Genomic DNA, 11,312 nt, shown 5'->3' with positions numbered 1-11,312 from the left:
TGAGCGTTGATGGAAGAGCATGACGAGGGGGGAAAATTGTCTGCACAGCCCTCAATCTGCAAGAGACAGATCAGGAAGGATCAATGATCCAATTGGGGAAGCGGTCCCCCGAGACGGTTCGGGCAGGCCGGCCAACTCCGCTAGAACAGAGCCCCAGCTCCAGGTCCTAGCGGGCCTCTTCCGGCGGCCGGGTGGGGTCGATGAGCCCTCTCAGGGCTTTGCGGAGGGAGTTCCCAGGGAGGAACCCAGTGAGCCACGGCCCAAGTGCTCCCCGGAACGACCGTTGATTGACCCTCCATAGCAGGCACCGACTTTTCCCTTCAATCTGCCTTGCGCTAAACTGCACCAAATGAAGGAGCGAAACCAGACCAACCCACCGGGGCACTGCTTTATAAAATCCCACTATGGCCGCCGTTTCTGCGACCCCGAGGCCCAACCCACATGTCGCTCGGGTCTCTCTGCGTTGTCTCCTATTACCGTCCGTCCAGGAGACGGTGTTCAATCTCAGTGACTGCCCAGTCCGTGTGTGCTCTTGGTGTTATTCTGAGGTAGCTAACTGCTGTAGCTAGGTATCACTTTCTACACCGCAAATCGTCCAGTGGGGCGCCAGGCTGGTCGACTGAGCCACGCCGTCCGGCCCATTCCAGAGGCCCAGCGCCGGCCGCCCTCTTGGGCCGGCTGGTCCCAACTCTGTTCCGTCGCATACATCGCCAAACACACCATGCTATCTGCTCTGCTTTTGGCATCCATTCTGAAGTGCAGGCGCCCTCCTGCTACTCTTCCCCCTTTTTCAGGCCTGCCGCTGTTACCGTGCTTCAGCGAATCACGAGCCTCCGCTTTTAGATGGGAACCATTCGCATTGGCTTACTGTCAAGTGATCATCTGATTTGTGTCGACTCGCCGTATGCTCTGCTACTTCATGTTGGTACTTACTCCTACTTAGCCTGGTTGGTCATTTCTCTTCGCCTACTTTAGCACTCCGACTTCGAGTCAAACAACGTGAGGTGGTTGAGTCACCAAAGGGAAAAAGTCTCCGCTCAAAGCCTGTCTACCGGGTTTTGCTAGGGCCCGAGTTTGCTCTATGATTCAGACTTGACCAGTTCAAAGACGTTGTTACAATAGTAATTCACTCTCGACAGGCCAGGGTGCCGCGGCAAGACACGATGATCGAGCATGCTGTATCATTTGCTACAATCTAAGTATGCTATCGATGTGTCATTCTGACCCCTGGGTCAATCGGAAGTAATCGTCATACATCATTTTGACTTTTCCGAAATAGTCAACATACTTCCGCCTGATAAGTGCAGACGCTCGAGAGCGGTCCATGGGATGAAGAAGGAGCTCTTGTCCATCCATCACAGCCTCCATCTTGATCTGGTTGATATTGAAAAGTGTCTCCAGGTCATCAACAGCTTTGAGCTTGGCTTTGAGAGATGCCGTATCCTGAGCTGCACTGATCTCATTGGACAGATCCTGTGATTGCTGTTGGAGCTGGCACATTTCTTTATTCAAGCCGAGCATCTCCGATAGCCAGTGCTCGTACCGATCAGGGTTCAAGTACTCGGAAAGCTCGCTTGACCCATCTGCGAGATTGCGATGCTAAGCCTTCTTGCAAAACACTTTGTTGGAACAATCAACAAAAGACTCGGTGCAGACGCGAGAGTTCAACACATGGTTGTCATCGTAGCATCTGAAACCGATATCCCAGCAGCTGAGGCAGATGTCGAGGCTCCCATTGGCACAAACGAAACAGTGCCAGTGCTCCCCAATGATCCTTTTGCGGCAGCGCCCACATAGCACGATTTTACTGAATTCTGTCTCATTCCGGGGGTGGTCTTCCTGGGGCATCCTTTCGAGTTCGCCAAGTCTGTACTTTGGAGCGACCAAAGCCGTCGGATTAGCAGTGAATGTCTTCTTCACCTGGACCAAGGCTTGCAGTACTTGTGAAAGTGAAGCTCTATGTTGATAGGACCGAATTTTGTCACGCGATGCAGCGGATTGACTCCTGTCCTCGGCCATCATCGAGGCTGAGAAGCATGCGATTTGCAGCCACCGCATATGAAGGCAGTAGGACAAGTCGACTAGCCATCCAGCATCCTCTTCATGACCAGGAGAGAACATCTCCCTCTCCATTCCATCCCAATAATTGTTTGCGTTGGCCGTGTCGGGTGTCAGAAAGATTTTGCTTTTGTGGCGAATGATTCCCGGGTACCTCTGCTTCACCCTGTCGCCTATGCACATATCGACCAGAATACGTAGTTGCTTTGGAGCACTCTGATAGTTCGGCCACGATATTTCGGGTTCTCTCGGGTACGAAGCCCAGACACAATCCTGATCGGGGGCGCTCATGCCTTCGAAGATGCACCAAAGGGTGCGTCCAAGCATATAGACCATTGCTGCCTCGTATTGATCAGGGCGGAGCGCAAGCCATGGAATGTTGTAACCGAATCTTGGATTCTCATAAGTGACATTGTTGTGAAGACTTCGCCAAGACGGCAAGGATTCTGTCAGCAATCTGCGGGCTTGAAATCGGAGCGTGTTGTCACTTCTCGCCTCCTCGTCGTCCTCAGCGTCGGCCACGGACCGTAGGCATTCGACAAAGTCAACCTCTGGGGCTGAGAATCCAAGCCAAACACCGCGCTGCTCGAAATCTATGAGCATTATGTCATATGAGTCTGTCAGAAGCAAGTTGTCCAGCCTCAAATCCGGGTAGTAAGTGTTGCCGACAGTGCGGATGTGCTTCAACGCCAGAGTAATCTGCTCAGCCCAGCGTAATTGATCTCGCAGATGAAGTTGACCGTGTATGCGTAGAAACGGGAGGTGATCCCGAAGACTTCCCAAAGGGTAGTACGGAAGGATGAAGCCCACGACTCCCCTTTTGCTGCCGAATTTGTTGACCTTTGTGACAATGAACAACGGTTTGATGATGTTGGGGTGCGGTGGCAGTTGAAGCAACACTCGCAATTCGTGATACAAGTATTTGATAGACGCGGCAAAAGCCACGGACTTGAAGACCATAAGGTTGAAGCCACAGCCATTGAGTCCTGAACAACGCTTCGGGTTCGGGCGGACTACAGTGATCGTGTCGGACAGCTGTCGGACGAGCCGCAGATCCGCCATGTCCACCTCTGGAGGGTACTGCTCAATGTTCTCGCCTTCCCACAGCTTCTTCAGAAGTGTATAAGAATGCATATGCGCCTCCAAGTTGTAGTTCCGGACGATCTGTACCTTTGCGTCGTTGATATGGCACGTGGGGATGTGAATCGTGATCAAGGTCCCAAAAGGCCCAGTCTCGTAAACGCGGCTGATTATGGACGGGCAGATATCGCCACCGCTCACGGTGCGGAGCTGAAGGATTCTCAAGATGTATCTAGTAATGCCTAGTCTGCGGACCCTCACGGAGTCTCGTGTGTGGAACGCCCTGCCTAGATCTAGAAGGTCGTGGAGAGTTGTATGGTTCGCATCCATGTCTTCCCACTTGTTTTGGGGAATGCTAACAACGATATCAATACGCATTGGAGCGATTGGCCCCATGAACAAGGGCACAGCGAAGAACTGGGTGCCTGATGACATGCAGCCGTCGATTCGCCAAAGCGGGTGAGAAAGCAAGGCGAGGCTGTCAATGCGGTTCTTGGGATTCAATTGTGACTCCTCCCAGCCGACATTGAGCGCTCTCGCCTCTTTCGCGCGAAGTTCCTCGACCAAAAGGGGTCTCCAGGCTTTATTCATACAGATCCCTGAAGGGTAGATGATACCTGGAATATTGTCCACAATCAACTCCATGGTGGGCGAACTGGCCAGGCTGTGCAGGTGTTGGTTGAGGACCGAGAACAAAACCGCAGAGGTGGTCTGAGCACAGAGATACTTGATGAAGCAAATATAGAGATTGATAGGTGCTGATTCCAGCAAGTGTATTGCGGCACGAGTATTGCAAGGAGTGAAAGACGGCTCGCGGTCCGGGAGAGATTCGGTTTTCGGCTGCTTAATCTCGCTCAGGCAGGATGAAAGTAAGGAAGATTGCCTGCCAAGGAGGCTATGAGATTTGTCTTCTGAAAGGCCAGACGTGATAGAATCAGGTTATCGACCAGCTATTCTTTCAGCAAGGACGGGCTGTGCCTTCCCGCAAACTGGTTGTACTCAAGTGGATCATGACCAACTGACAAGAACAGTCGCGTGCCAAGTCAAGTATCACTTTCCGTCTGCAATACGGGAAGAACCCCCGGTACGACAGTCAAATCTTGCGATACTTTAGTTCCAAGCCACCGCTTTTTGCAGTTAATTTTCCTCTCACAACCCCTATCCGCTCTGACTGGTGGTCGTGTACAACCAACGGGCAGACCCGGATGGCAGGGCAGACCTGTCCTGAGGGAAGGAAGGGTGGGTTTGGCGGTGGAGGTTGGTTTCTTTTCTTTTCTTTCTTCTTTTACTTCGAGGCTGCGTGCAGGTAGCCGCGTTATGCATTAGCATGCTGGTTGAACAAAGCAAGTCTACAACGGCACCAACGCGATGGCTCGCGCCGCCGAGCCTGGGGCTTGAACAGCGGTGGCGCTTCTGACAGTCAGGCAAGCAAGCGCTTCTCCAGGCCTCTCAATATCCGCATCAAGCCTTGGTTGTAATGGCGGCGATGGATACCTCTGTCAGTGTTCCGCGTCTTTGTTTTGAAGAAGTGAAGTTGACAGTCGTCTCCACCACGAACCCAAGGGAAGAAGAGTTTTTGATTGGTTCGCTGCTGTTCTGTTGGGCACCACATTGGCGGACGTGGAAGAAGCAGTATTGTGGTATGCACCGTCCCTTACGTCAGCCACACACTTGCCGGGAAGTCGAACGACGGTCTTGTGCATGACCCGGATATCAACTAATCGCGGAGTTGTGCATGAGTTCTTACAGCTCCCTATACCGACCGGCCTTCTGCTCATGTCGTAGTCCTGCTCATGATCAGTTGAGACATGGTTCAATGCTCAAGTTCAAAAGAGACTCTTGATGAGTTTGAGAAAGCTTGCCTTGAGAGAAAGATGCCGACCTATTTCCTTTGAATATCGGACGTAGAAATTGATTGTTCTAACCGGAGCCCCATGAGCCCCATGGGCTAGTGCCAAAACACTATCGCAATGTACACATCAGGCGGCAAAATGCGAACAGTCTTGCTCGTCGCTCTTGGCAGTCGTCCTTCGCAGGGATATTCTGCCACAGACAAAGTTATCGATTTCTCGCCCCCAAGATCAAATCCACTGTCAACTCGGTGATTGGGTCTTGTCGCAACCGGCCGTTGACCGGACCTGTCAGAACATTGAAGCACCCTCGATCTTGATTCGTCCGACCCAAGGGCTTTCACTCGCCCTCGCTAGATGAACCGCCTCAGAGCCTTGGGCGGATTGGAAGCGGAGTTGGTTTAGCTCACAAATCAGTCGTTCCTTCATCAAATCCGTTTCTGGTAGTCGGTCAAAACGGGAGTCGGTTGAGGATTTACAAAGCCTGCATGCAGGTGATAGGATTATCTCTGCCGCACCAGGCTGGCCCTTCATGATCAACATCCTCGATATTCGGGGGCTGTCGTCCGGCCAGCGTGAGTTTCCAGTCCGTTCACAGAGCTTCCAAACCGTGCATTTCCTACTCTCGAAAAACTCCACATGCATATTTTGACCCCTGATAGGGGCGGGAAGAGGGAATACCGGGATTCTTTGTGACTTTGAGTGGTCTACATTACGAGGTACCTATATGCAAGGTTCGCATCACGAGCCATCCAGACATGGCCGCAGCATGCATGGACTGGAAACAACCTAGAATCACACCCTCGCCTTGTCATTCAGCGCGCTGTACTGGTACTTCGAGCCGGCAGCGACCGACATCGGGTCCCTCTGCGGCAAATCTAGCGGAACTCCCAAGACGAAATAGTCGTGTCTGGCTTGGGCGGCCGCTTTGCCGGGAAAAGAAATGGACCTTTGGCCTGCCACGTCGTAATTTTGAACCAGATCAATGAGGGTGAGGGTGAGAATGCAGGAAATGATCGTGGCAACCGGTGAGGCTCTCCAAACTCGGGTAATCATGCAGCCCGATGCACGCTGTCTCCGGGCGGTGTGATGCCGGTAAATAGATGCAGCATCGGGCCAGAAAGGAGGGTCCAGGTGGTGATCCTGTCGACCTTTGCCCGGCTAGGTAGCGCAAGAACGGAGTGATCGCCCTAGCCCTCGTGGCTTTCAAGATGTCTCAAAAATCCCGTTGAAGATGTCACAAGCAGAGAAACAGAAGAGGATGAGACGATGTGGAGAATTCTTGGTGAAACTAACAACAATTCGGGAGCGGCCCGGAGCGGATGGCAAGGCCAACGGCAGCTTGGCGGCAGCTAGGGAGTAACTACTGGCGGCAACGAGAGGCGGCTCCAACAAAGTGGAGAATTGTCTCCATTCTTGCTCGACTTCATCCTCCTCCCTTGTCTACGAATTTGAGGCTTGAGGATGGTGGAAGAGTGTCCCGGTTAGGTGCTTTGATCGGCACTGAAGAGAGACATAGTCGAGCAGGGGAAGTTGACATCGAACACACAAGTTGGTCAGCTGTGCATGTCCTTACTGTTGGACAGATTTCGCAGAGCTTCGTCTCTTCCCTGGTCAAAGAAACGGAATGATGAATCATCGATCACATAGAGAGAGGGTGGTAATGAGCCGCCAAAGACCGACCGACGAAAGCGGCGTCGCATCAAGGTGCATTGCTGACTCTTCCTGCGAACCAGGCCGCAGGTCCCCGAAGGACGAACCTGCAGAAGAAAAGCGTCCCTCACAAGCAGGAACATCGCTGAGAGATCGTCACAGGATACCGGAGGGGACACCCTGCATCAAGACCCCCACCTAAGCAACAGTACTCCGCCACCAAAGAGGGCCTTGGTGCCAAGTTGTGACTACAGCTTTCTTGCCTGCGCGTATATCACACTTCGTCAAGTCGCCGGGGACCGATCAAAGATCTGTCATGTGCCCAGGCTGGAATCCGAGATAAAGCTGATCCCTTCATTAGTTTGTTGGTTTTTGGTTGTATCGGTACTGCTGTCAGAAGTGATGGCGGTGTGTACGACTCAAGCCTCCCACCCTTCCATGGGCACGCACTCGGGATTCGATCCGGTTTGGCTTGTTCTCGGGCAGTCTCCTTGTAACACCCAAGGAGACGCCAATAGCGCCGGTTCTTTTGCGACATTGCCATGCCGTTCATTGGGTTTTGTCCTCACACCGGTCAGAAAGGGCGGGCTGTTGGCCTGGCTCGCTTCCTGGAAACCAGCAGCCTGGCTTATTGTGGAAGGCAAGCTGCATGAGGCCGGCACCCACAACCAATGACTGCCAGACCGACATAATTTTTTCAGCAATGTGTGTTTCGAGTGAAGACTATTGGGTAATGGGGAGTCCAATCCTTTCCGGACCATGCATCCAACCAAAAGGTCCGATCCGGGAAACATGTCTAAGCGAGATTGGTGATGCCGTCCCGATCCTGGATTCCAAGACTCATCAACTCATCGTGATAGCAAGCTCATGCATGTTGTAGAAACGACATAAGAGAACAGGTGACCTCGAGCCGACGTCTAGCCTGTGGCGTCCGAAGGAGGGCTGGCTTTATTGGTCACTTGGCGCCCAAACGCACCATCGCACCGACTTCCTATGGTGGCCGTAAGCAACCACGAGTGGACGCTAGCTCGTGGCACGGCACGCCGTAGAAGCAGTGAACCGGTGTGTCGTGATACTTCCAGTCTACGTACCTAGTGCTTGGATCGAGGTTCTATTCTGTCGTGTCAGCGCTACTAAGTCCCGCGGGTCAGGTTCTCTGCTCTGGTTCTCGCAAACCTAGGTATTCTGTCTCTCGATTACTGACCAGTAACGATTGGCTGTCATATATGACTGCACGGGAAGCGTTGGCCAGCTGTGAGCATGCCCCGCAATGCCTGGTCATATGGTTCCATTGATTCCGCTGCTGTCGTGAAACAAAGATCAAAAGCAGAAAGGAGGCATCATTGGTGTCTCTGGTGGAACATCTAATGCCTCCAAAGATGCAAGAACTTGTTGACTACATAGGTCCTGGAGGAGTTGGTGTACAGATTTTCGAGGGTATAATAAGTTAAATTGTCATGCAGCGTAGCCCACATATTGGACATCGGAGGAGGTGGTTTGATTGGAGATCCTCACTTCTCTTCTCGGCGACGTTTTCACAGAGCGAGAAGGACTGAGACACTGGCTGTGAGGGCAGAGTGCACCGGAACGGATCGACACTGGAGCCAACACATAGGCGCTAGCACTATCACGAGGCACGCGGGGGTCAGGTATCGTATGTAGATCACTGCTCAGTAACGCCATGACGACCCAGGATCTAACGTGTCATCCATAAGGAGCATGGTCCAAGGAAGCAAGAGAAGGCGGGAATCTGTGGTTCGATGCCTTCCGATCTGGGATGCGGTCCCGACGCTTGGTAAGAGACAGCATGCAGAGTGTCTGAGAGGGCTGTTGGGAGGAGCGGGTGCCGACCGTGCGCATCACAGAAAGGCCATCCTTTTCCCAAGGAGGATTCGGTCAACCATAGCTCCAGGACGGGACCGAATTGTCAGAGCGCGCTCGAGATTTCCACTTCTTTTATGTGAGATATGATATCGTGAACTGCTCGGCTGTCTCGTCACGATCCCGACAGATGAGGCATGGATAAGAGTTACTGGGTATGAAGGGAGGAACTTACGGAGTACAGGCGTAAAGGCAGCATTGTTCACACCATGTCCAGGGCTCCCTCGGATCCTATTGGTGCAAGAAGTCACAAATGTCTTTGGTAAGCGAATGACCTCTCTGCCACCACCTTCTCGCCGACTTGAGCTCTCCGAGCTGCTCTCTGCGGGCCAAGAATGTCGTTTGGAGTCACTTGGAGATGGGAAGGCGAAAGCGGAAGGGACCGGGCTTGCGTGTTCAAGCACACATGGAATCCAGCGCAATGAGAGGCGATTTGGTACAAGCAGAGTCGGGGATCGGTGGAGGCTGAGGCAGCCGACAAGGTACGCATGCATAGATGCTGGATGCTCGATGGTGAAGTACTTGTAACTATTGTAATGGCACTAATGACTGGCAGGCATGGCACCGTTGCATCGTGGCAGCATGGCAATTTGGGCAACGTCTGGGGACCGGGCTGTTGTGCGCCTCTTCCCGCATCGCTGGAGCTGGAGTCGGGGTCGTCGTGGGGGCCAGACCTGCTCGAGTGATGGAACATTACAGAGAAGGGATTGACGGAGAAGGTAGGCCAAGTAAGATGGCGTCTTGATCAACCCTGGTCCCGGCCCTGGTCCTTGTCATTTTGTCCTTCTCTTCCCAACTGATCTGTCATTTATTGAAAGCTGTGGTGAAATGACCAGACGGGACGAAGTGACGAGAATGGAGCCGGCCTTGCGTGCTTTTCGCTGCTCGTTGCTTTTTTCCCGCCCGGTTTTGCTCTGTGCTGTGCTGTCATATTTGGGGTGTAATTGTTGATGCCTGCCTGTCGGGTTGTAACCTCAACTGTACTTGGTCATCTGGATTATTTGTTTTTTCCTCTCTTTACTAGCACTGGGCGTGCCTGGCTCTTTCCCACCACTTCCGTCACCACCATCCCACCATCCCCCAAGTCTCGCTGCAACATGGATTGGGATTGCACTTGCCATCCAGACCTTTCCGTTCTCCCCCTCCCACCCGCATGCATGCGCAATTTTTCTGCCATGCGATCTCTCGTGTTGGAATTGATTCTGTATCATCCAGGTCGTCTCCTGACAACCTGTCTGTCTATCCGTCTATCCCTATCCGCCTGTCCACCCTGTCTGTCTGTCTGTCTGTCTGTGGTCTTCCTCCCTCCTCGTTCCGCCGTCCTCCCCTCCCCCCCTTTTTATTACCCATGCACCCACGCGAACCGTTTCGTCGATTTCCTGGTCACCAAATCGCATGAGCTTTGGATTCCGAGAGAGTGGGCTCACCCCCCCTTGTTGTATCTACCGGCCTACCTTAACTGGCTTGCTTATTGATGAAATCTCACCTTTACACATTGTTCAACCTCCGTTGTAACCCCGGTCCATCTGGGTCCTTGGCCGTGTGGTGCCCCGCTGCGCGCGACCGGTCAATGTGCTTTAACCTTTAACAGCCCAACCTAGCCGCCATCGACACTTTCTTCATCTCACCGAGTCCCTCTTCTTTCTCTCAGCCTTGAACATTCCAGGCCGCCTCCTTCCCCCAACTGACCACAAGCGCATTCGATCGGCAGCCGTCTGATGCGACCTGTTGTTGCTGGTACTGGTACTCGGCCTCGGCTCAGTCAACAAGTTGGCCTCTGTCAAACACTGGACCTGCCAGGGGACTCGGCGCGCCAGTTCACCCTCTGCCGCCTTACGAAGTACGCTTTGCGCCAAGGAAACCAGGCCAGGGCCCTGTTGAGCTGCGGGCCACTCACCAACCGCCCGGAGGTAGTGTCGCGGGCAAGTCAGCACCAGTGAGCATCCGAACGGTGAGGAGCGTGATCCGATCTGGCACTCCAGCATCCGGGCTTTGGCCAGGATATCCCGTTGTTGCCAGAAGAGCAGAGATCACAAGACACACAACGCAACACCTCAATCCGGGGCACCAGCGCAAGCACAGCACACGCCAGCCCCCTTGGACGGCCTCCCTTCGAGGGAAAACACACCAATACACACACACACACATTCCCCCGCGACGATCTGACTACCTAACTTGGCACTGGCCGGCATTCTGTTGCGCAAGGTATCTCTCCTTCTTCATCTCTCTGCGCAGCACCACTGCACAACCCACATTCGCACAAATAAGGCCGCCTACTGGTGTCTTGTGAGCACGTCCCACCGCCCCCGGATACCTGGGACCAGCAGCTAGGCCTGCATATCATTTCTGCTCCGCGATCAGCACGATACAGACTCTGGACTGGCCTCAGCCCCCTGTCTTCTGTTCTCCAGAGACCACCCCGGGAGCAGTCCAGAAATCATTTATCCCGATATCACACTCAATAACACCACATCGCAATCTGACAAGTCACCGCTATTCTTAGTGCCCGCTGTCCCTTTCCTTGGACCACGTCAGACCGGTGTTCAACCCAGGATACATCTCTCACTGACCGTGGCCGCGCCGCGCCCCCCAGAAGGAAAGTTGTGCTTGAGACAGGGAACGAAGACCTCGTGCGCCCTTCTCGGCTGCTCGGTCTGATCTGTTCGCCTCCCCTATCTCGACCCGTCACCCGACCCTGCCTCACTTGTCTCCGACTCCGGCCCTTGCAAGCCACCCGAGGGATTCTGCCTGGATTGTGTCTCCTGCAGCCCTCCACCTATCGTACCCCGG

At 53.5% G+C, this 11,312-nt stretch overlaps 1 protein-coding gene across 1 annotated transcript; it reads right to left on the bottom strand.

Annotated features, from left to right (window-relative positions):
* Positions 1–1,215: 1,215 nt before the first annotated feature.
* On the bottom strand, positions 1,216–3,783 carry E0L32_001045 (uncharacterized protein; the record flags this gene model as incomplete). The annotated part of the gene is made up of 2 exons (XM_031133118.1): positions 1,216–1,583; positions 1,809–3,783. 2 exons carry the CDS (start codon positions 3,781–3,783, stop codon positions 1,216–1,218), a joined length of 2,343 nt encoding a protein of 780 aa, XP_030992938.1.
* Between the last annotated feature and the right edge of the window lie 7,529 nt (positions 3,784–11,312).

This window comes from Thyridium curvatum (genome assembly GCF_004353045.1).
Source record: "Thyridium curvatum strain D216 chromosome Unknown NODE_4_length_842636_cov_84.159710, whole genome shotgun sequence".
Lineage (NCBI taxonomy): Eukaryota > Fungi > Ascomycota > Sordariomycetes > Thyridiales > Thyridiaceae > Thyridium > Thyridium curvatum.
Note: the sequence above shows the minus strand (reverse complement) of the source record. Positions and strands in the feature narration are given on the sequence as shown.